Genomic DNA, 25,813 nt, shown 5'->3' with positions numbered 1-25,813 from the left:
TGTTTTTTCAACAGCTGATCGGCGGTTTCAAAATGGCTGCGGGGTAAAAAAATGGCCACCTGCTGTGTTTTTGCGCAGTTTCCTCACTTACCGGGCAGCGGAAATGGCCGCCGTATGGAGGATTTTCGCGTAAAGGTGAGTTTTTAGCCCCTAGGAACGCATTAAACAGGTTTTAATGCGTTTCTATGGGCTTTTTAAAACCGCATAGCGACAAAATTCCTTAGCGACGTTTTTCCTGGAACGGATTATCGTCACTATGCGGGGCACCACTGTATTGCAATCAGGTTTTTTTGTGAGTACTTAATACTTAGTTTCAGAATTACACTTAGAATTTTAAAAATATGTACACTTAGAATTTAAAAACATTTACCGTATTTTTTGCTCCATAAGATGCACCTTTCCATAAGACGCGCCAATTTTTAGGAGAAGAAAACAGGAAAATATAATCTGTTTTATTCGCTCCATAAGACGCACAGACTTTCCACCCCCCTGTTTTGTGGGGGGAAAGTGCATTTTATGGTGCGAAAAATACGGTAATCCCAGGAATTTGTTCAGAGTCCAGCACTGAAAATAAGGATACGGATCTTCCGTACAAAAATCTGCTATTTGTAATATACACTTGCACACCTTTCTTTGTTTTAGCAATGTAATTGCTGTCATTTTCTTGTTTCTGTTGTTCTTTTTGTTATAAAACTCGGAATAGGTAATCTTTGCAGCCTGTTGCAGATTACTAGGAATTATATTTTAGAGAAAATTAATCTGAAGCTGAGGATTGAGAGAAAAGAAAGGAAGCTCAAACTTTTCATAAATGGCATTTTCATCTGCAATTTATTGTTTTATATCCTTGGTCATCAGGGTTTTACCATTTGTAGCTCTTCCCTTTGTGGCCACTAGGAGAATGCCCTTGGATACACCTGCTTAAAAAGACTGACATTTATTCATTCAATTAATTGTATCCCACTTGTCCATCCAAGTGACATCATAGAAGAAAAAAAAACAATAATTTCAGAAGATAAACAAATTTTAAAAAAATCAGAGAATAAGTAAAATAAACCTGTAAATAAACTTCCAGTTCATTTTTAATGAAAATATCAGTTCAGTATAAAATACAAGGTTTATGAATAATCTCAAACAATAGGATAATTACATAAAAGTGACTCTGAGATTTAACCAGGTAGCTGGTTTAACAGTCATGAAGCAGTATTTCCCTCTTTTTCCAGTGCTGGATATTGACAGGGAACAATATGCTAACTGATTGCTGTATTTGTTTTACACAGGGGAGATCTCACTCCGGATGAAGTGGTTAGCCTTGTTAACCGGGGTTTAAAAGCTGGAGAGAAGGCTTTCAACATCAAAGCCAGGTCTATTCTATGCTGCATGCGCCACAGGCCAAGTAATGTATTACAACTCACCTGCACCACTGTGCCATACTGTACTAATTTTGTCTTCTTCCCCATTCACCTACCCCCACACATGAACTCCACTGATCCATGTAATTTTGACATTCATCAAAAAAGTAATTATTTGTAGTCTGGATTCTCAGTCACAAAATAACAACTACTATCACTGCAGATAGGTACATGGGATAGGTATAAATGCTGGAAGAAATAAATAGGAACATTTTTTCCATATAACACTTAAAAGTAACTTGAAAAAAATTGCAGGATATTCCAACTTGAGATATTTTGTTGATTTTGCTGTGTGCAAAATTAGTTTGGGGCTGCTGATAAGCATGACTCAGTTTTATACGGTTAGTTAATGCTTCCATACTAATGCTTTTCTGTTGAATTGCCATATTTTAATTAATGTTAATGTTTTTCTGAGAATTTAGAGTACATACTGTATTTTTCCGTGTATAAGACTATACTTTTGTCTAAAATCTTTAGAGTAAAAATTGAGGGTTGTCTTGCACATGGAAGTAAGCTGAGGCAAGAACAAACACAAGTGGAGGGGAAAGCGGGGATCAAATGCTTTGATCCCTTTCCCCCCTACATTTGCTAAGCCCCACTTAGATTTCTTAATTTGGGGTTAGAAAAGTGTGGGAGGTGTCTTATACATGGGGCGTCTTGTACATGGAAAAATATGGTAATTGAAAATTATTGCATCTCAATATTTTTCCCTATTTTTGAGTGTGTGTGCGTGTGTTTAAATCTATTTGTGGCCATTTTAAATAAAATGTTGTTCCAAATGTGCATTACTGCTGTGGACAAGGCACCATTAAAGCTTTTAAAGGCTACTATGCCTTGGTTATAATATTTTCTTAAAAGTATTTTACTGCTTTTTGTTTAGCAGTATCAGGAATTACTGATGTTAACTCCCATAACAGTTCCTCTTGTATTGCAATTTACTGCTCCCCTTCACTTCTTTTCACTTTCTTTTATAGCAAAATAGTGGTGTTGTCCCCCAGAAAATAAATAAAAATGGCTCCCCTTTCCAGGCAGGTAGCAGAAGCTGACAAATTGAGGGGCAATTCATCACCTGTTTTCCAGACAAAGTAAAGGGAAGTAATAAAACAAGATCAACCACAAGGAAGAAATATTTACATAATATTGCAGAGGATCTTTGCTGAAAGGAACTGACTCACTAAGAAATGTTTATAAGTGGATATTATCCAAAATGAAGTGCTGCTGAAGAATCTATTCTTCAGCATTGTTCTATCAATTCAAACAAGAGTTCCATACTGTGCGGAAACCTTGTCTGAATTGTGTAGCTGTTATGTGCCATAAAGTTATTGTTGTTTATGGGAACCCTAGAAGCAAGTAAAGGATTTTTGCAGTTCATGGGCTTCATCCCTCTAAGCCAGTAGGAATTGCCCCCACCAGAACTTTTGGTGCTTAAATCAAGAAATGAAAGCCCTGACAAATGTTTTCAAGTTTCTAAACTAATACATTCAGAACCTGGCTGCCATTTTTGTCTTGTGGAGAAGACAGAGGAAATAGATGGGTGAGGCTAAGCTCTAAAGCAGGGGTGTCCAACCTTTCACCTACCCTGGGCCACATTAGAAGATGAAAATTTGGTTTGGGCCGCACATAAATTTGGTTTGGGCCGCATGGGGGGGCAGCCCTAGCCATCCTCTGCAGCCCCACTCCAAGCGTGCTTACTGGCAACTGCGATCTCAGACAGCAGAGGCTGCCAGCTTCAACTCCAGCGGCATTATGGGGCCGGGAGGGGGTCCACCTATTGACGGGGATGGCGCAATGCAGTCGCACAGCTCCCCTCTCCCCTCCCGCTCCTTCCTTCCTTCCCTCTCCCGCCCCCCCCCCCCCCGTTGTGACGTGCCCCAGCCACATTCCGGCCGCAAGTGCTGGCAATATAACTTGAAACTTTGGAGTTTCTTTAAAAATAAAAAATTGCACTGGGCCGCATCATGAGCCAACCTGGGCCGCATGCGGCCCTCGGGCCACAGGTTGGACAAGCCTGCTGTAAAGGATCTACAAGAGATTATAGGTCTGGTAGTCTTTTTTGAGAGGCATCCTGTGGGCAGAGACAGCCACTCACAAATCCATAATGCTTTCCTACCTACCTATTTCTGCTGGCTTCTCCACAGGACTAAAATAGCTGCTAGAGTTCGAATTCATAAGCTTAAGAACTTGAAAACACATGTGAAGACTTCCATTCTATGCAGTTTCATATTTATTAAAGAAACTAGCTTTCGGTGGTTTCTGTCTTCAGCCAGCCAAGTAATAATTTAATGATCCTTTAATATTTAAAAGTCACTTATTTCCAGGAACAGCATTTGTTCATGCTGGTTATAAGCTGCATCAGTTCTATTCATGCCACATTGTAAGATGCTATCCGTTGTGAATTGTCTAATCTCTCTAGTAAATTTGTGTGACTAAACATTTTGTTTTGAAATTGAGGTTAGGTTGGCTCTTTATACTCCTTGAATTGTGGTGAATTGTAGCTGTATTGATTGCTTAATAATTTAGGCAATTTACTTTAATTGAAAGATTGATTTCATATGCAGCAGATATTTGCCAAGATGAACCATAAATTATGAGATCTCATAGCACAAGACAAATCTGGCATAGAATCTTCAAAATACAGCCAGTATTGAGCAAGAGGGCTATCTGGTGATTACATGTCCCTTTTTACTAGAACGCTTTTTGCCAAAAATGCATCTGAACAGAGAGATATCCATGTATGTTACATTTCTTCCTTCAAATGTAGTACTTTTTTTTAAAAAAGGTGGGGAAGACATCTGTCTTTATATAAAGTACAGATTTGGTTAAAAGTACCTTTCATTTCTCATTTCCCCCCACCTACTTTTATAAGTCTAAAGCTTTATGTTACAGATAGCAATCTTTATAGAGTGTGTTACCATATTTAAGATTCATGGCCAGTTAAGATTTGCTGAATTCTAAAAGACGTACAGTATATAGGAATTGTGACCCTGCAGCTGAGTAAGGGGAAAGGGAGTCAGAAGAATGTTTATAATGAAGTTTTGCAATCAGCTTTGTAGAACTGACATTCATAACTATCTTAATGTTTTTGTCTGAATAATAATAGAAAAGGGTGTGTCTTTAAAGTGGCCATATCCTTAAATTAGAACTGAACAATGTAAGGCCTGATTTTTGTTGATTTAAACATAATATGCATAATTATATAGTTGTTTAAATAGCTCCTGGCATACCTTGTTTCTGCTTATATTTATTAATGACTATATAAAATTTGTGTTTAACTTATTGTGGCTTAGCAGTCATGAATCTACATTTTTGTTACTCATCTGTATCTCTTTTCTTTCGACCAGACATACCCATTACCAGTGTATACGTTGTTCACTCATTCTTTAAACACAATGGCCACAATCCTGTTTGTCAAGGCACATTGTAACTTTACAGCTGTGTAAATGTTCCAGGTATTAACCATGGCAACGAGTCTGTCTAAAATGATTGCGCAATTGCTCATATGGTTCCTGTTTTGACCAATTGTGCAACATGCTACCAAGTGTTCTTTGTAAATAACACTTCTGCCTTGAGCTGTAATTGTATGTGCATAGCTACTCAGCAAGATTTTAGGCCATATATTGTTTATCTGGATAGAAAAAGGTGAATCAAGAATTATGAGTTCACTCTAGTTAGAGGATACAGTAGTTTGGAGCCAGGCCATTTATTGGTTAAAATCAGCACTTTGAATTGTGCCTGGAAACTGATCAGCAGCCTTTCTAAGCTTTGGTAGTAATTGCTATTAACTAACAAAACAGTTCATTGAACCTTGTTAGTGGAAGAGGTTAACAAATTAGTGTATAACTGGCTAATTAAACTATTTCCAAGCTCCTTATAGGAACATGCTTAAAGAAGGTCAGTAGTCACCTGTTAATTGTTAATTTACTGTCTTATCTCTCTCTCCAGTTTACTGTTAAGTGGAAGTATGCCATTGGTTTAAAACTGATTATTTCTTAACCTAGACTCAGCATTCCATATTGATTACAGATTGTTTTGAGATTATGAGAATGTTCTGTCTCTTGAGTTTTATGAATGTAGAAGTAAACTAAAGGTAGAATTAATGAAACTTTGCCCATTCAGTAAAATCTTTGTAGACATAGATTTTGTGGGATTTTGAACTACTTGCCTGAACTTAAATGACTTTATTACAAAGCTCAACCCAGTGGATTTTACCATACACAAACTGACTTAAAATCAACCTATAAATTGAAAGAAAAATCACAAAAATACAGAAATTCTGGGAGGCCTCTTGATACAAAGTTCTGAATAAATATAGACAATAGCCATCATCTTTGGCAAACTTCATAGTTTTGCTTAATTAAAAGGGTGCAACATGTGCATGTTGTCTGATAAAACATGCAGTTTCGCTTCCCCCAGGGCCATTATGGCAAATTTAGCAGACCAGAATGTTACAAGTAGTCAGTATAAATAGAATTTTACTTAGAGGAGAATTTTTGTGTCCAGAATTTTACTGTGTGGAGTAATTTCTCCAATACAAGTATGAAATTGTTTGTCGTATCTTAAGAAATATGAATATAATGGACATTTCTAAACTGTATAAAACATAGCTCCATTTTATGTACAATGGTGCCCCGCATAACGGGCGCCCCATTTAACGACGAATCTGCATAGCGATTAAATTTTTGCTATCGCATTGCAATGTTTTAAATGGTAAAACATCACTTTGTGATAATCGGTAAGCTGTTTCACTTACCGATTTTCGCATAGCGATGTTTTTAGAACAGCTGATCAGCTGTTCCAAAATGGCCGCTAGGTTAAAAAAACTGGCCACCCTCTGTGTTTTCGCGTCCATTCCTCGCTTACTGGGCAGCGAAAATGGTGGCCATATGGAGGATTTTCGCATAACGGTGAGTTTTTAGCCCATAGGAACACATAAAACGTGTTTAGATGCATTCCTATGGGCTTTTTTGTTCCGTATAGTGACGAATCCACATAGCGACGATTTTTCCGGAACGGATTATTGTTGCTATGTGGGGCACTACTGTATATCTGATCAAAAGTAAGCTCCAGTGCAACAGATTTGCTAATGAGACACCATTCTGTTTCTCCCTGTTCTATTCAGATGGTAGCTTCTTGTTTGGAGTATGGATTATGCATCAGTACAATAAAAGGTTATTGCATGTCTTTTTTTAGAATTATCTATGGCTTTCACAATACAAACAGTCAATGATTGTGTATAAAGCATAGATTGGTGTTATTTTGAAATTTGTTGGTACTATCTAGTAGATGGCAGTACAGAGGTGCCTCGCAAGACGTTTGCCTTGCAGGACGATTAATCCACAAGACGCTTGGTTTTTGCGATCGCTGTGGCGCTTCGCAAGACAATGTTTTCTATGGATGATTTTTGCAAGATGATTTTTCCCCATTGGAATGCATTAAATAGATTTCAGTGCATTCCAATGGGGAACCGCGTTTCGCAAGACGTTTTCACAAGATGACGTTTTTCGCGGAACGAATTAACAATGTCTTGCAAGGCACCACTGTATATGTACATCAAATATTTCCAGACTGTAGGCCATTGTTTTGTTTTCCATATTTGTTGGTATATTCTTGTTAGGATTGTGATAGATTCTATCTCTGTAGCTTGGAATAGTTCTTATGGTGGCACATCTATTACTAGCAATTTATTTCTTCTAATTACTTTGACAAAAGCTTTCACTTCACTTTCTAAAATTACAGGCTCTGCATCAAAGGATTCTTCATTGAAGGCATTGGCTGTTCTTTCATCTTTTATTATAATAACTTTTTTATGGCTATGTGCAAATAGCGTTTAGTATTGTAACCTTAAATTTGTTGCTTAATCCACTTGGTTCTCATCTGTCATTAACCGTTCTAAGAGTTTCATTGGCTTCTTTCTTTCTTTTTCTTTTTACAGAACTAGTATTTTTGCATTCTTTCCTGATAAGCTGTCGGGTTTTTAGTCACATCTCTTCTGGTTCACAGTCAGTTGAAGTTAGTAATTCATATCTATTCCTTACGTGGAATTTGGATTCTTGAGAAAAGTTATTTAAAGTATATTTTGGCACTATGATAGGTTTAAGTCCTTTTTCAGTTTTACTCTATTTTTATTAACCACTCACAGATTGTATCATCAGCAGGGCTTGAAAATTTTTAGAATGTCTCACCAGTCAGTCAAAAATTTCACCAGTCAGCATGACTGGACTGTAGTCTTGCAATTTATGTTAACAAATTTAAACTAGGCACTTTTATTTCTACATAACAATGTGTACAAACCCAAAACAAATTGTATTACGTACATGGTATTCACCTATGTCTTCTTAGTAGAAAATGCACTGCTGTCAGAGATGTTGCACTTGTCTCCTTGAACATGCCTGGTAGTTTTAGCACTGAAGTACCATTTATCGATGGCTTTAGTAGGGTTAAACTGTAGTGGTGGTTCATTTCGATTCACCATCATAATGTCATATAAGCTTTCAGTCTCTAAACATGATCTGAATTTATTTTTGATCAGATTTATCTGGCTGAAACCCCTTTTACTGCTAACTGTAGAATTTGTTAGAACAGAGGCAATTATAAGGAGCTTCAGAAGAACAGGAAACTTACCCCCATGATGGTTCATCTACCCTCAGACTTGAGTTGCTTTATTACCTGCATGCCTGTGGGGTCATGAAGATTGTATTTTGAATGCCTTTCTTTTGAATATTTCCAGCAAAAATAAAACTGAAAGCAAAAGTGCTCGGCCTCTTAAGGAGCCACAGTTCCCTCCCACCCCAGGATGTGTCCTTGTTTGGTTGAAATTGAGAGCAGGGAATCTCCATATTCTCCAGCATAGAACTTCTACTTATTCTGTTTCCAATTACGTAGTCTTTTTCATTTCTGTGCTGGCCCTCTGATGATGTCCATGGGTACCATTAGCTTGTTAGGTTTCCTGAAGTAGGTTATTTGCAATAAACAATTTGTTGGTATCACAGAATTCTTTGAGTTGCTGTTTTGCTTCATTTCTGACTTCCAAGCCAAATCTGTAACATCATTTGTTTTTAGTTTATTTTTCTATTTTTGCATTTTAGTTGCATTTGATTATCTGCAGATTCTGTTTTGGTGTGTGATTAATTTCCTTCTGGACCTTGCAGAAAAGCTTTCAGATTCTTCATAATTTAGAGTTGGATTATAGACATGAACGATGGTTATATTGTATTCACAAATGTTATATTGATACATTTTCCATGAAACCTGATTGCTTTTGATATGGTCGGACTATGCATTATAGCTCCAAACAACTTGTGCTATGTCTTGCTTTACTATCAGAGCCAGGTTGACATTATAAAACACTTCATAATAGAAAATAAAATCCTGCTCAGTAGCTGATATTCAAGAATTTCTCTTCCTCCATCATTACTGAAACTATCAATTCTCTTCTGCTGATGTGACTGTTAATTCTTGAACAATGGTTGTTGTGGGTTTTCTGGGCTGTTTGGCCATGTTCTTAAGGTTTTTCTTCCTAACGTTTCGACAGTCTCTGTGGCCGGCATCTTCAGAGGACAGGAGTCAGAACTCGTCTGTCCTCTGTTGCAGTTTGTTGGATAGTTGAGTATTTCCAGCTGTGGAAACAACTTTTGTCCTTTTCAGGAGATTGGGTGATTATGGTGATCAGCGTGTTTTTTTTGTGAGTGTATTGTTGTGATAAGGGGAAGAGATGATCTATTACTGTGATTGATGGGTGTTGTTAGCTGGTCTTTTCTGTGCAGTGATCACTGGTCCTTGTGGCTGGGTAGAGTTCATTGACCGTTTGCAGGCTGTATTTTTCAGTGCTGGGAGCCAGGGTTTGTTGAGTTTTAAACGTTCTTCTTTTTTGTTGAAGCTCTGCTTGTGTTTGTGGATTTCAATGGCTTCCCTGTGCAGTCTAACATAATGATTGCTGGTGTCCAGTACTTCAGTATTTTGAAATATGTTCAGCTTGTTTTAGGGCATGTTCAGCTACTGCAGATTTTTGCCGTTGTTTTAGTCTGCAGTGTCTTTCATGTTCTTTGATTCTGGTGTGGATGCTGCGTTTTGTGGTTCCAATATATACCTGGCCACAACTGCAAGGTATCCGGTATACTCCTGCAGTTGTGAGGGGATCCCTTTCATCCTTTGCTGACTGTAACATTTGTTGTATTTTTGTGGTGGGCCTGAATACCGTTTGTAGGTTTCGTTTTTCAAAAAGTTTCCCCATGCGGTCTGTGACCCCTTTGATGTATGGCAGAAATACTTTATTTATAAGTGGCTGTTTTTCCTCTTCAGTTTGGTGTTCTTTTCTTGGTTTGATGGCTCTTTTGATTTCATTTTTGGAATAGCCATTTGCCTGTAGGGCCAATTCAGATGGTTCAGTTCGGTGCTGAGAAATTGAGCTTCACAATTCTGATTTGCATGGTCTGAGTTTGATTATGCCTCTTTTTTGTCGTGGGTTGTGGTTGGAGTTTTTGTGTAGATACCGGTCTGTGTGGATGGGTTTTCTGTAGACCTTGTGTCCCAGTAGGAGGTCAGTTTTGCGTATGACCATGACATCTAAGAAAGGGAGTTGGCCCTCTATTTCTTTTCCCATGGTGAATTGTATATTTGGGTGGATGCTGTTGAGATGGTTTAGAAATTCTTCCAGTGTTTCTTCACCATGGTTCCAAATTGCGAAGGTGTCATCCACGTATCGGAACCAGACTGTGAGTGCAAAGGGTCCAGAAGCCAGGGCCTGTTTTTCAAAATGTTCCATGTAGAAGTTTGCTATAATCAGACTGAGGGGGCTCCCCATGGCGAATCCATCTGTCTATTCATAGAACTCGTTATCCCACTGAAAGTAGCTGGTTGTTAGGCAGTTTTGGAAAAGGGCCTTAATGTCTTCTGGAAAGATCTGCTGGAGGAGTGTCAAAGTGTCCCTTATTGGTACCTTGGTGAATAGGGATACTACATCAAAGCTGATCAGTCTGTCCCCAGGGTTGAGTTTTAGGATGCTGATCGTGCTTATGAAATTTCCTGAGTCTTTGATGTAGGATGAAGTTTGTCCAATGTGGGTCTGTAGGAGGGTCGCTAGGTGTTTGGCTAATTCATATGTTGTGGAGCTGATGGCACTTACAATGGGCCTGAGTGGGATTGAGTCCTTGTGGATTTTGGGGAGTCCGTATAGTCTTGGTGGGAGAGCTTCTGTCTTGCAGATTCTCTCTCCATCATCATGAATTGAATTGAATCAGAATCTCTCCCACATAATCCATCATTCATTTTCTACATTCTCTGGACCTCCTCCTTCTTGACTATAAACCAGTCAACTCAAAGAGGCATAACTATCCGTTCAACCCACAATTCTCATGAAGATGCAGGTGGTTTATCTCCATTCCAATTAGGAAAGAATTTGTTGGGTCTGTGCTCTCTGTGCCTCCTCTTCCTTGTACGCTTATCAGGATTAACGCTGTAAGAGGCTGGCTGTAAATTATGAAAAATAACCTCTCTGCCTTTCTCACATTCCCATGTCTTCCTTTCATTTTTAAAGCTTGACTCCATTTTCTTTCTTTCTCACTGACTACAATTCCCACTCTCCTTTAATCTCTGACTACAAGTCGCACTCTTCTTCAGTATCATGACACTTGTATAGTACAATATTAACGGGGAAGATGGAACTGCTTGTTTAACTTCAAAATATTGCCGAACTGAGGTTTCAAGCTTAAAATGCCACCTAGTTTTTGTCATTTTTATTCGTTCTTTTATTTTTATTTTAAATTTATTTATTTTTATCTAGAATGTTTGCACAGACTAACAGGACTACCTCCTCTATGACTACAGCCTTATTATTGTGACTTTAGGTATACAGTTGCAAATACCATTAAGAAATAACATATTTCAAATTATATATCTGCAGGAAAAGCTGTACATGGCATAGTTTCTGAACTGAAATGCCGGGGAGGAACTATTGTGCCATTGTTCATGTTAGATTTGTTTCCCTATATTTCCTGCATGCTGGCTTTCAGTTGCTATACAGTAGGACCACCATATCCGCGGGATCAGTACCCACAGTTTCACTTACCCATTGCCTGAAAATATTAACACCCCAACCCTTGTTTCTAAAATGTACAGTATTATAAGAACTAGCCACTAGAGGAAACCAGAAATTATACAGTATAGAATAGTGATGGTGAACCTTTTTGAGCCCGAGTGCCAAAACTGCAAAACAAACAGCGGGTGGGCAGCAGTGGCAGAAGCAGAAGTGGCAGCAGAGGCATAAGCGAAAGTGGGAATCTTGGGCATGGAGGTGCCTCCAGACCCCACTCCAGATCCACCTCCAGTCAAGCCCAACCCCACCACCGTCTATAGCTCGACCAATAGAAACACAGCTAGTCTGCCAGTGTCAGCTGTTCCAGATCCTGGCCCACTGCCTTTCAGGGCAATATTGCCATGGCTGCAGCCACCTCCTCCCATTTGGCTGCTGGGGGTAGCGATCTGGGGACTTTAAAAAATTATAAACCAATTTGTGTTTCATTGGTTCATGGGGAGAATTCATGGTTCTTGTGGTTCATCGCCATCTCTAATTTAGAGTGTTCTGTATTACAAAAACACAGAACAGTTATGTTTGTCCCAGCCCTGAGTGCTTTCAGTAAACATTCTCTCAGGATTTCTGAGACCAGGCTCCTGACAAAGGGGAAATCAACTTCAGGCCTGAGGCAATCTGAGCTTTAAAACCTGTCAATCAGGATGTGATGAAATGTTTAACTCCTTCCTGCCAAAATAGGGATTTGTACTTGAAAAAGGGTTGTGTAAAAGGCTTGTAAAAATATTTTGAAATATATTTTAAAAATTATAGAGAACATATATTCAGACACTCACTAGTTTAGTTCAAGCTCTTTTTTTTTTTTTTTTTTTTTGCTTTGTGGCTGTGATTGTCTTATTTGATGTTCGCAGATTTTGATGCCTATATCCTATCATAGTCTCAACCATTCCACCCATGTTGTCACCAAACAGTTGTTTTGTAATTTAAGGGCGGAAAAACAAAATATGTTATATGCCATCAAGTCACTTCTGATATGTGGTGACTGTATGAGTTTATGATCTCCAAAATGTTAGATCATTAACAGCTCTGTTCAGATCTTGCAAACCAACAGCATCTCATGTTAACTTGTTTTCTCTTCCTATTGCACCTCCCCCCCCAAACAATATTGTCTTTTCCAGTAAATTTGTGTCTTGCAAACTAACAGCTATGACTTGCTTTATAGAGACAATCTATTGGCCTCCACTTTCCCCAGCAATATTTTCTTTTCTGGTCAGTTTTATATTCTCAGTGTATATGCAGGATAGAATAGCCTCAGTTTACAAATTTTTGCACTAGTGGGAGTCAGGCTTGACTTGATTGAGCACCCGCTTATCTGTCTTTCTGGTGGTCTGTGATATCTTTAAGGCTCCCTTCCAACACTACATTTCAAATGAGCTGGGTTTTACCCTTTTCTTTCTTCACTGTCTTTGTTTCACATATTATGGATGATTTTGACGTTGTTTCCCAGTGACAAAGCTGGCCCAATAGCTCAGTGGTTTAGGTATCTAACTGCGGAGCCAGGTTGGGAGTTTGAGTCCCCACTGTGCCTCCTTGACAGGGCTGAAGTCAGTGATCCATAGGGCCTCTTCCAGTTCTGCAGTTCTAAGATGATTACGTATTGTATTGTGCAGCCATAACATCCCATTTTTTTTCTACTAATGGAGTTTGCAGATGGATGGGTCAGTAACCTGTTCATATTCTTACACTCCTTATAGAAACAAAGAAGCTCTGAATGGAATCATTAAGGAGTCTCATAATGTAGGAAAGCTCGTGATAGTTTGGAAGCTTTTTTCTTTCATTTGCTTACAACAGCAGCAAGGTTAGTGATAGGTGCCAGAAAGCCACTTTCCTTCATGTATCAATCTTTAATAAAAATCCTATATTTAATATGCAGGTACCTGATATTCATTATAACAGCAGGAGCATGGTTTAATGCAACAGTTTTCTGTGGTTTTTATTAACCATAAACAACAGAAACCCATGAACAGAAAAACATGCCAATAGGAAGATATTAAAGTCTAGTAAAAATAATTCTGTATTTAGGGCAATACAATTTGTGTGCATGCAACATTTATGGCATGGAATCCAAGATCTGCCTTCTAAGGGCAGAAGGGCTCTGCTTAAAGTAGATGCATTTTGCAAGAGCCTTCCTTGCCTTAAATCACAACTAGTATTTTTCAACAGGGCCCTTCAAACTTCTTTGCGCCATTATCTGGGGGCTTGAGTGGGTAGGGGAGTCTTCTGCCAGCAGGGTTGCACATGTCTAAATCTGGATCCGACTCACTTTTCCCCCTGAAATTAACAGACTAGTTGATATCTGTGAAAGCTAGACAGCAAGAGCATTTTGACAGAAGCTGCTAGTGAGCATTTTGCTTGGTGGCATAGGTTTCCCAGCATTGTTTATAGGTGCACACTCCAGATCCATTATGGTGAGACCATAATAATTGAGGAGATAAGCTTGGACTTTGTTCCTCCTGACTTCCCTATTTGGTGTGGCAGCCTGTTCCATTAAAGCGCTTTTAACAAGATGCCTGAAGTTATTTGAACTTCTCACCTCCAGACTTCTTAGCTTTTTTCTCTTGTAAAAAGTAATTCTCTTGTAAAAAGTAATTGACTTTAGGTGTTGCTGTTGTTGAAAGGTCTTCTTTCAACATTGTTTTCTGATTTGTTATTTTTCCCCTTGATTCTGAATAATTTAATGGGCCACATAAAGTGAAATATATGGAGCTTTGTAACTGATTCTTATAAAAGCAGGAGAGATAAAACTGTTCAGTCTATTAGCTTGTGTGCCATTTCTCAGTATAAATTGCCTTGGATGGCAGTCCTTATATTATTAGCATTCTAAGGGGTCAGTTTTTAAAATAAAAAAATGAATGACTTTAATTTGCAACCTGTACTTTTAATCGGATAGTGTTATTGTTTAAAAAGGTACATGTTTTTGTATAAAGAGGTATTCTTACAAAAATGGCTTAGTTCAATGGATGTTGAAATGTAGGCTAGATATGAACAGATGATTTAAAACTGGTAGATATGCTTCAGTTTTGAATTCAAGTCCTCTTTTAGCACATGTATGGATTTTTTTTGCTTCTACAGTCAACCCTCAACTTACGAACAGCCTCACATACAAACCTTTCGATTTATGAACGCTCCATCCACAAAAATTGGCATCGACTTGCGAACGGAGCCTCAACCTACAAATGAGGTCGAGGCTTCATTTGCAAGTCAATGCCATTTTTTGCGACTGGAGCTATTCGTTGCCTTTAGAGGTCTCAAAGGGCTTTCAGCCCGACAAAGGCAAGGAGAAAGGGCTGGAAATGCCCGCCACCATGGGAGACCTCCCTGGGGGTCCCCGCTGCCGCAATCGGCGGCTTCAGAGTTCTCAAAGGGCTTCCCCCCCCCCAACATCGGAGGAAGCCCTTTGAGAGCTCCGAAGGTGCAGATTGCCTTTCTCTCCCACCCTGTGGCTTCTCCCGAAGGGCTGCTCCCAGCGGCTTTGCGGATCACCTTTCTCCCCCCCCCCCCCCATGCGGCTTCTCTTCTGCCGCAAAAGCCTTCGGGAGAAGCCGTGGGGCAGGAGAGAAAGGCGATCCAGCCTTTCTTTTTTTTTCTCGCCCCCCCCCCACGCTCGGGAGCAGCCCCGGCAGTGGCGGCGGCGGAGGTAGGCAGCAGGGAGGTTGGGGAACTGAGTGAGGCTCGCTCGCCAGAAAATCTTTTTAATTTTTTTTCTTTTGCAGGGTGGGATTGGGCTGGTGGGGTTGTTTTTTGTGGTCCAGTGGCTTGCAGTGTTTGGTGCTTTTTATTTATTAGTTTTTTGTAGTTTTTTATTTGCCTGGAATGGATTAACAGGGTTTCAGTGCATTCCTATGGGAAATCGACTTACAGATTTTCAATTTATGAACACTGTTCCAGAATGGATTAATTTCGTAAGTCGAGGGTTGACTGTATTAACAACGAGACAGATGTGATAATATCTGCATGCTGTAAATACTGGAATTGTTCACAGGTAAAGAAAATGGCTTATCATACATTTCAACTTAGCACACTTGTAGTGGAATTATTACTTTAGTTTTACTGCTTTCTCTTCAAATTTCTTATGTAGATTGATCTTTCTTTATGCATCTTTGTTCATGTTGGAAGCATTACAGTACAGTTAATAAGCATATCAGATAACTTACCCAGCAATGGGCAATATCAACAGCATTTGAGGTGGATAACATCAAATCTTCTATAGTACATGTTTAGGAGCCTAGAGTACAGTGCAATAGGTGTGAAATTATGTGCTTTTCTCTTCATTCACAAAAGATGAGTTGTGTGAAAATCCCATTTTCTTAAGTTAATTCACATTCTACCATGCTAGTAATAGAAATAGTAAGAATTTAAATGATCTGTTGAAGATAGGGCCAAAATTTTATTTTGTTTGCTACATTTCAAATGTAGCAATGTTTTATTAATTTTAGTTTGCTCTTGTGAATGGAACACTTTGTTTTTGCTCATCACATATCTGGCACATATATATGCAGCAAAAGGTCATATGAGTCATTATTGAAACAGTCCTAAAATAGGAGGAAAAGAGAAAATAGAGACGCAGCTAGTTTCTGTTGAAACTTTTCTGTGTATTTCTGAAGCACTGTGTTCAGCATTCAATCCCGTGATATCTCCAGATAAGACTGAAAAGGTCTCTTGCCTGAAAGTCAAGAGAGCTGCTTTCTGTCAGTGTTTACTATAAACTTTACATAGTGTTTACTGTGGGTCTCGACCTACGGAATTAAGTCCTCAAGTCAAAAATGCATTTGCCATATAAATGCATTGAAAACCATATAATCCATACCTGGCCCACCACCCCCCAAAAATTAATAAAAAGTAAACTTACCTTTCTGAAGTCTTCCAGGGGTCTCCCATTGCCGCCATCACCGCTGCCCGAGGCCTCCAAGTGTTTCTTCGCCACTGCCGGAGGCCTCTCGGAGGTCCCTCAGTGCTACCATTGCCGCTGTCAGAGGCCTCTCGGAGGTTCCCCCCCCGACACAGGCTTTCCCAAGGTGGACCGGGCCTACCGGGAGGGCTTCCCCTGGTAGGCCCGGTCTACTGCCCGGGAAAGCCTGGTAGGCCGGGCCTACCAGGGGAGAGCTTCCCCCGGTAGGCCCAGTCTATTCCCCAGGCTTTCCCAGGGAGTAGACTGGGCCTACCGGGGGAAGCCTTCCCCTAGTAGGTCTGGTCTACTCCCTGGGAAAGCCTGTGTCGGCAGGGGGGGAACCTCCAGAGGCCTTCCCCGCCGCCATGGGAGGCATCTCGGAGGTCCCACCCTTCTGGTCCATAGGTCAATTCTCCGCCCGCAAGTTGAAATGAAACTTTGCAGCCAGAGAAGTCCGTAGGTCGAAAGTATGTAAGTGGAGCCGTTTGTAAGTCGAGACTCCACTGTATAAAGGTTTGGATGGATAATTGTCCCAAAGTGTACCTTCTGCATTTCATGGCCACATACCTTCCCCATCATTGCAGATAGACAGATAAATACATACCAGTGAGTGGTGCCTCGCTTAACGATTGCTTCGTATAATGAAAAATTTGCTTAACGGTTTTTTCGGAGCGATCTTGCGCTTCGTTTAACAATTTTTCCTATGGGCGATTTTCGCTTAACGATTTCGGGACCATGCTTCACTGAACGTTTTTGGTTTTAGGTCCCCTTGTTTCGCTTAACTTTTTTTTGACAGCCCCGTTTTTGCTATTTTTAAAATATTCTAAAATGTTTAAAAATGTTTAAAATGCTTGGAATCATTAGTGCACCTAATAAAACATTTGTTAACTTAATTTGGCTTTGTTCTGAGTCTTTTTGAATTTTTTGTGAATTTTTTCCCCCATTGAAATAGGCTTCAATGCATTTCAATGGAGGAACCGTGTTTCGCGTAACGTTTTTTCCTATGGCGGTTTTCAGTGCATCTCTATGGGAAATGGTGTTTCGCTTAACGATGTTTTCACATAGCGATTTTTTTTGGAACCAATTAAAATCGTTAAGCGAGGCACCACTGTATTTGATACTGAGGATGTTACTTCATGTATCTGTTCAAGTGAATTGTAGTCCACGAAGTCTGTAAAATACAGTAGGACTTGCCATTATGGGATGAGACTTTCAAAAACATGGCTTTGCTGCAAGGCAATAATATAGGTATATAATACTGTATTCTGCAGAATGTGGTTTGTGGACTTCAAATACTGCATTTTAGAAAGAGCTATAGCTTGTAATTCACTTATAACTATGACTAAAATGTCCTCTGCCTAGTAATAAGAACATTTATTAACTGAGTTGTCATTCTTTGTTGCTGGATTGTATTCAACACCTGACTGATCTTCTTGTAAGTCCTTGACAGGTGAAAAACCCATACAGATATTTTCCTTTGAATAACACATTTTATCATGACTTTGGTGGTTGGAAGTTCCAAGTTGGAGACTTTAGACTTGAATCACTGTGTAATGTTTTATGAAAAACCTCCATTCTTACTCTTGCTTTTCTTTTCAGGCTGGTCACCTGAAGTCGTGCAGCTGTGTAAGAAGTATCAGAATGATTCAGTGGTTGCGATAGACTTAGCTGGGGATGAGTCAATAAATGCTGAGACCTGCCAAGGACATCAGACAGCCTATGAGGTTTGTTTGTTTTACATAGAATAAACCTAAACATATTGAGGGAGGATAGACAATTTGAAACTACTGTGCCATATAATTTGAGAACAAGAATATTTAATACTCTCCTGCAACAGTCTATATGCTAGTATGCATTGAGGCCAAAGGTCTTGCATTCCTTGAGTAGCACTGGATTAGAGTACAGGAACTAAATCTCACTGTGACTGGCTTCTTGCTTAACCCTAAGCAGTTCCTTATTTGTTGACTCATATTAGACTGGAGACAAGGTACTTTGCAATAATGGTTTATTCAACTATGGGGTGTGAACAGTAACCTCTAGGTCCAACAGGATCTTCAGTTTGAGACCTTTCAGTCCAGCAGTCTTTTCACTCTGGAGTATGAAACAAAGTTCCTAATGCGAGTATATTCCAAACCCCTCTCAATCAGTAGGCTTCCATAGGGGCTTGCTCCGACTGGTGCTTATAGTCATGCAACATGGGTGTCAGGCCTATTCTCCTTCAGTGAGTGTCAACACTGGGGAAACTGGATCCGGACGTATCTCCCTTCTCGAAGGACCCTTCTCTCTTGGGTACACATACATGGTCCATTGAACTCCTGTTCCCTCACATCTGCTGTGCCAAGGTTCCCTCTTCTCGTGTTCTCCTCCCTGGAAGGGTTTTGGGACTGACTTCTACCATCTCTTTGTCTCTTCTAACCGTCGTTTCGTCTGTATTATCTCATGCGACCAAGGGTCCTCTAGCTCTAGCCACCCCAACCAATTGGGATATCTCCTTCCTTCCATTCCTCCTTTTTCTTGTTCTTCTTCTCTTTATCCTCCTCTCTCTCCTCTTTATCTCCCCCCGCATGAGGGAAATTGTTATTTCCATGGAGCAGATATGAGAATGACTTTTTTTCCTGTGGTTTTCCATTGCACTTGAATCTTCCCATCACCACAGAATTAAATTATCTTTGTTTGAGGTACCAGCCCTATGTTCGCACAAAATGAACATCCATGGGAAGAAACCATTACAAGGAATTTATTCATCTTCCTAAAGTGAGAAATTATAATATGACATTTCAGTGTTCTGAAAAATCACCCCCTGGTGTTATAAACCACTTATGTCCCTTGGGAGAAATTATTTTAAAAACAAAAGACAAAATGGAGAGTAGCTGATATCCCAGGGCTGCTAGAAACAAGGAAGGGTTCCTACTTCTAATCCCAAATTAATATGGGAAACTGAGAGAAAGAAACAGAAGAATTTCTTTCTATATGGAAGCTAAAAGTGTGAGAGGCACTGAGCTGCATAGTTGTGGAAAGGTGACACCCATAATAAAATACCACCTCACAAGACATACCCATAACCAGCACTGATCAACATGGTGCTAGGGCCCACACAAGCAAATTGTGCAGCACTGCAAATTGTAACAATGTGGAACAAAAATACACTACCAGCATGTGGTAGTGGTGTAAGAAAACCTGGAAGCTGTATGTTTTAATTTGACATGGCTGATATCAGCTTCAGCTTTGAATTATGTGGAACTAATGGTACCATGGATGCAAAGGAAGTTGAATAAATGCTTAGTGTGGATAAGATCTGGGAATATCTGTTGGGATGAAATACATTGTTCTTCATTCTAAAAATGTTTCCTTGCCATTTGCTCTTACTGATTTCTTTGGCCTTGGTGACATGTAGTTATCACCACCACCACACCAACCATTTACACTGTACAGTTTATTCATATCACATAGTTTTCCATTTATTGCCTTTCCCAGAAGTATTTAATGATAATGTATTGCTTAACTAGTAATTTCTTATCCATTTTAGTATGCTGATGTTTCTTGCCAAGAATTGTGCAAGTTGAACATTTTTTAAGCTGCTTGTTGTTCCTGAAATCTCTATAAACCTGTACTGGTAATTCTTATGAGAAAGAAAGGGGGGATATCCAGTTTCCTTGTCACAGGTATAATTGTTCAAAGAGTTAATCCAACTGATAAAACTAATTGCTCTTTGGGTCCAATATGCATCTGGTTCTCAATTCTGCCTGATAGTCCACTGCAATGGGATATTCTAAGACGTTCTTTGTTGTCCACATAATTTGCTAAAGGCAAAGAATAGCAGCATACTTCTTCAGTCCTACAGCCAAGATAACATTGTCATTCAGTCAATAAATAAGTTTATAATTTTTAAAAGAAATTAAATGCAAACATGATCTTTTGCATGTGCAGTGGCCCTGATTTAGATCAGGTTCTCCCTTCCCCACTATGGCTGCTGTTTGCATCTGAAGCATTTCCTGTGCTCCTGGTACAAACAGCCCATTGGAGCTACAGTAGAGGACCACAACTGGAACATATGTTACAATCCGCTTCCCTCACACTGTAGGTCCCCCCCATGTACCTGCCATTTACTTTTTAAAAAAATATATGATTACTAATTGCATAAATAATATTTTGTGTGGTTTGGTCTACAGGGAAAGTGGTCTGTGTTTTTTTTTCTTTAAGTGTCAAGGGTCACAAAGTAATCAAACATGGTATTAAGCTGAAATAACTGAGGATAGGCTGGTCAGTGCTCCTCTGCTTACCGTTTACAAAATGTAGTACGACTGGGAGTTTCTTTCATTGCAGCAGCAGCAACTTTAGGAAAGTTCTCTCCTCACAAATGTTGACTCACTCATGGTGATTTTGCACTATATGTATATTTTGTGGATTGTGAAAAAAAGTATGGTCTTATTAGTACCTGTATCAGAAAACGTATCTGTCTGTCTGTGGAAAAGGTATTCAAAATCATAAAGAAGAAAGGATTTAGGATTATATCCCTTAAAAACTGACAGTGTGAAACATTGTACTTGCAGTTTGTTTTTTACTGTACCTTTTTAAAAAAAATAAAAATCTTTTTGATTTATAAAGCCTGCTTATTATTTTGTAGATAGCAATCCTAAAATATATGCACATATACTGCTGCTTGGTGCTGTGACACATGATTTGTCACCAATGTAAACAAAATTGTGTTCTAGCAAAAAACATTCTTATTTTTAAAGGGGCCAGTATTAAGTCCATTTAGCTGCAGCAGTGGAAAAGGGAACATTGGCTGTTTGCTTGAGCTGGTGGTAGGGATAATCCAAAAGAAGGAGTCCCCTGCTCGCAAGTTCAAACAGCAACCATAAACTTCATGCAGGAAATTTGTCTGAGCCACAGCATGTACAGGTAGATACGGTGCATAAAAACACTGCATTTCCATGAGACATAAACATCCAGTGCATTCGCATCTGTGTGCTATAACTGGAAATACTTTCTGGAATCCTTGCATACTGCTCAGATTAGAACAAAGCTGGACAATACAGTAATGGCAATCAAGTATAGAATTACTGGGGATTTTAAGAGATTATTTCTATCATGTATTCTGCAGAATAAATTGAAGTAAAGAGAAAGTTGAGGTTATGGACAATTAATGTATGTAGCTGACTTTCTAAAGATCTCAGACTTGTATTTTCTTGGGAGCAGTCCAGTCATAGTCCCTCACAAACTTGGGAGTCTCCCACATTGACCTCCTGCAGCAAATACTGTAGTTGGGTTGAGCATAATTTATTAAATGGCAAGGTGAAAAATAGCAGTGAAATGTTTCTGTTTTCCAGGGAAAACTATTTTCATCCCTGCAACTATTACCCATTTGACCTCAGGTACATGAAGCAGTACAGCAGTTAGTTATATTTGTCCTACTCTACCAAGAATCTAAACTAAAAGTCCTATTTGTTCTTATTTCCCACTTGGAATATTTATGTGGCTTGGTTGTGTCATATTTCACGAATGTCAATGGACCAGCTCATTTATTCTCATAGGAGATAAAACATCTTAAACCCCTGATTCCCCCCCCCCCCCCATATGCTACTGCATACTATAGTGGATAATCTGTCGTCATGGGTATCTCTGATATCACTTGGTAAGATTAGGTAACAATTAGGAAATCCTGTGTGGGACCCAGCAGAGTTCATGACAGACAGTGAAAGCAAGTATTGGGATAAGTGAACCAGCACACTGCTTTTGGTATAAGATAGTTTTAGAAGAGATAGCTGTTTAACTCTGTACATCAGGCAAGTAGCAAAACAAACAAGAAATATAGAAGAAAGGACACAAAAAAGCTCATATTAAAATACAGCTGTTAGTCTTTAAGGTGTCACAACTTTTTAATCTTCTTTTTATATATATTCTAAAAGTACATCGGATTGCGGCACTGGTTGGAAAGTTAAATTTATCACATGGTGATTTTCCTTCCGAGCCCATCTACCATGTTTCCCCAAAAATAAGACAGGGTCTTATATTAATTTTTGCTCCAAAAAACCCATTAGGGCTTATTTTCAGGGATTTTTTTCATGTACAACAATCATGTCATTTTTTTCTGGTTGCTGCACAATGGTGGAAGGCGGGGTTTCACTTAACTAGGTCTTATTTTGGGGGTAGGGTTTATAATACAAGCATCCTGAAAAATCATACTAGGGCTTATTTTCGGTTTAGGTCTTATTTTCAGGGAAACAGGGTAGTAAGCAAGAAATAAGCATTTTTAGCTTTGTATGTGTTTTAACATTTGTTTCTCCTTCCTTAGGAAATATAACAATCCTACCTAGGATACTTCTATTCTTTGTTGTATTTATATGAGACAATTCATTTTAAGGCTACAGCCAAGAAAAGACAAGGTAGCAAAAAATCCTTAGCCATGTTATTTTCTTTAGCATCTGCAGTCATAGCTTCACTCCCTCTCTGTTTTTCTGTCTTGTGTTCCATTTTTTTTCAGGAAGCTGTGAGATGTGGCATTCATCGAACTGTTCACGCTGGTGAGGTTGGACCCCCTCAGGTCATCAAAGAGGTAAGAAACTGTTTTACAGAACAACAAAGTTGGATCTCTTCAAAAAGGATCTTAGTCAACAGTAATACAGCAAATCATAGGAAGTTCATTCCTTAATGGAAATGGTTTCAACAAAACCCTGAGGATGCTTACTAAAAGTAGTGTACAGTGGGGTCTCTACTTAAGAACTTAATCGGTATTGGAAGGTGGTTCTCAAGTGGAAAAGTTCTTATGTAGAATCTGCATTTCCCATAGGAATGCATTGAAAACCATTTAATCCGTATCTGCTTTTTTCCGTCCATAGAAACTAATGGGAAGCTGCTATTCTGCCTTCTACCACTAGAGGGGGATTTTTTTTCTTTTTTTCCCCTTAGGTCAGGGAACAGTGTTAAAAGCACTTCTGACGAAGCTAATTTTGAAGCAATGGACTGAAAACCAATTAATCCGTTCTGGCTGTTTTTTTTATGTAGAGGTGCGTTCGTACATTGAAGCATTAGTTCCCATAGGAACTAATGCAAAGCTGGTTAATACGTACTCTACCACTAGGGGGAGAACTTTTTTTAACCTAAGATGACCTAAGGTTAAAAAAAAGCAGGAAAGTTTTTTTTTCCTGTTCTTATCTGGATTTTTGTTCTCAAGTAGAAGCAAAATTTAGCAAATGGAGCTGTTCTTAAGTGGAATTGTTCTTAAGTAGGGACGTTCTTAAGTAGAGACCCCACTGTATACAATCTCTCTAGAAGCAATTAACTGTGTATTGGTAATATCAGCAATTTAAAAGTGCTCTGGATGAAGCTTGTCCCCTGTAGAATTTAATCCTTGATCCAACTATCCACCAATTTACTAAAATTCTTTACATATTCACCCCTCTTCCTTCTTGTTTCCAGGATTCTAATGTGTAGCAAAAGACTGCTTCTTTAAAATAAAATATTAGGATATAATCATGTATGCTGAGTTTCTTGGGCCAGGGTCCAAGCAGCTATGTGTGATCTTCAACATGTATGTAGTGTATTTTTCTGCCTTCACCCTAAAAGTTATCATGAACATCAAAGATTTATTTGGAGAAACTTTTTATTATATGGGAAGACACAGTTGGTAAACTTCCAAGGAACACACCGAAGTATTTTGTGTATACACACAGGCCTTTCATAATCCTGGTTTATTCTGCATAATTGGTTCCATCCAGAGATTTAGTGCATAAGTACCTACTATGGAGGTGATGATTCTCTTTATGTAAAATACAATTTCTATGAAATATTTGACAGAAATTCCTAATTAGGCAGTAGATTTGCTTGATTATAATTTGCAGATTATATATGAATTTCTTCTGCTAATAGTAAATTCTCAGAACTTTATGTTCATGTTTGTGGAGTTTTGAAATTTGATATGCGGTAATCTGTCTTTGCATAATTCATTTAGCCTTGATTCACATGTACTCTCAAACCGTAATTTGGTGTTACTCCAGCAAAGTTTCATCTCATGGACTTCACATTACTTCCATATTTCTCCAAGAAACAACGCAAACATATATAGCATATCCAGAATGTATGTCCCATATATACTAAAGCTGTCTTTATAAATAGCTTTCTACCAGAGCTGAAGAAGCTCTGGACATTCTAGCTAGATGATTCTGACAGTTGTATTCTAAAAAGTAACTTCTGCTGTTAGTGCATTGTATTAAAAATACATATTAGCACACTGTCTTAAATAATAGGAGGGATCATTTTGAATATATCAATGAAGCCTTTCTAACTTTGATGTTTGGACTTGGTGTAGTTCTTGCACGTAATTCAGAGCAATCTTGTTAGCAAATATCTAATTCTTCATATTTTTCAATCTTCCTTTCCTCCCCACCCCATGCTTTTTTAGGCAGTCAACATACTAAAGGCAGAGCGAATTGGCCATGGCTACCGTGTTTTTGAAGATGAATTTCTATACAAACAATTAAAAGACAATATACATTTTGAGGTAATGGACTATCCTACAGGCATCAGATCTTTTTAGCTATTATCCTGTGTAAAAAATATCAAAACTAGACAATACATTTAGGATGTTATTAGACCAGGAGCTCCCTGTTTGTATTAGCAAAGGTTCACTTCATTCTGCATGGTTTTGTTCCCTGACTGGTCATCAGTAAAGTAATTACAATGCCTGAGAGGAAATGTGCTAATAGCACGAAATGTTTTCTTTAATATTCAATTCAACTTAACAGTTCATAGGAAGTTGTCTTAGTCAGACCATTTGCTCATCTCTTTCAAATTGGCAAAAGCTATTTTCAGTATGAGACAGACTCCTTTCTCTGTCCTACCTGGAGATGCAGAGAGTTAACTCTGAAGATATAAGGGATTGAGTCTTTTGCATGCAAAGCATGTATTCTTGCTATGAAGCAATAGCAGTGAGAGTTGCACTGCTGCATAGGCATTTGATCATGGCCTTACTTGGAGTGAATAAATTCTGGCTTTATAGTATTGAAGTATCTTCTGCTTTGCAGCTGAAATAAATGTAATGATCTAATTTATGACTTGATTTCAAAACTCCTACTCCTTAAGTCTAATCAGGAGATATGAGACATACATAATACAAGCTGTTTCATAAGATTTCATTCATGTTTAATTGTTAGACCCAGTGAGTAACTGCTCAGTTGTAATTCAGTATTTCTGTAAATCTTCATTCATTTGTGTGTACTCTAGTTGGGAGTAATATTTAGATTTAGGTCCTAATCCCATATATACAAAAATTGTCTACTTGATTTTTGAAGAACAGAATGCTTGTTATTACTGAAACATTAATGTTTTAAATCTTACGGTTGGGGCATCACTGGTACGGGTCAACTTGCCACATGTAAGGAAATATGTATATGAATTCAGAGCTGTAACTGGACTGGTTATTTGATTCACAAA

At 38.8% G+C, this 25,813-nt stretch overlaps 1 protein-coding gene across 3 annotated transcripts in view; it reads left to right on the top strand.

Annotated features, from left to right (window-relative positions):
- ADA (adenosine deaminase) overlaps positions 1-25,813 on the top strand; it is a 48,225-nt gene that overhangs the window by 17,475 nt on the left and 4,937 nt on the right. For all 3 annotated transcript variants that reach the window (XM_020789235.3, XM_078392578.1, XM_072996928.2), the window contains exons 5-8: positions 1,278-1,393; positions 17,981-18,105; positions 22,866-22,937; positions 24,783-24,881. In XM_020789235.3, coding sequence (XP_020644894.1) covers positions 1,278-1,393; positions 17,981-18,105; positions 22,866-22,937; positions 24,783-24,881 — 412 coding nt within the window. The remainder of the gene's footprint in view (positions 1-1,277; positions 1,394-17,980; positions 18,106-22,865; positions 22,938-24,782; positions 24,882-25,813) is intronic.

The sequence above is a fragment of the Pogona vitticeps genome, chromosome 4 (assembly GCF_051106095.1).
Source record: "Pogona vitticeps strain Pit_001003342236 chromosome 4, PviZW2.1, whole genome shotgun sequence".
NCBI lineage: Eukaryota > Metazoa > Chordata > Lepidosauria > Squamata > Agamidae > Pogona > Pogona vitticeps.
This window is presented reverse-complemented; position numbering and strand designations above follow the sequence as displayed.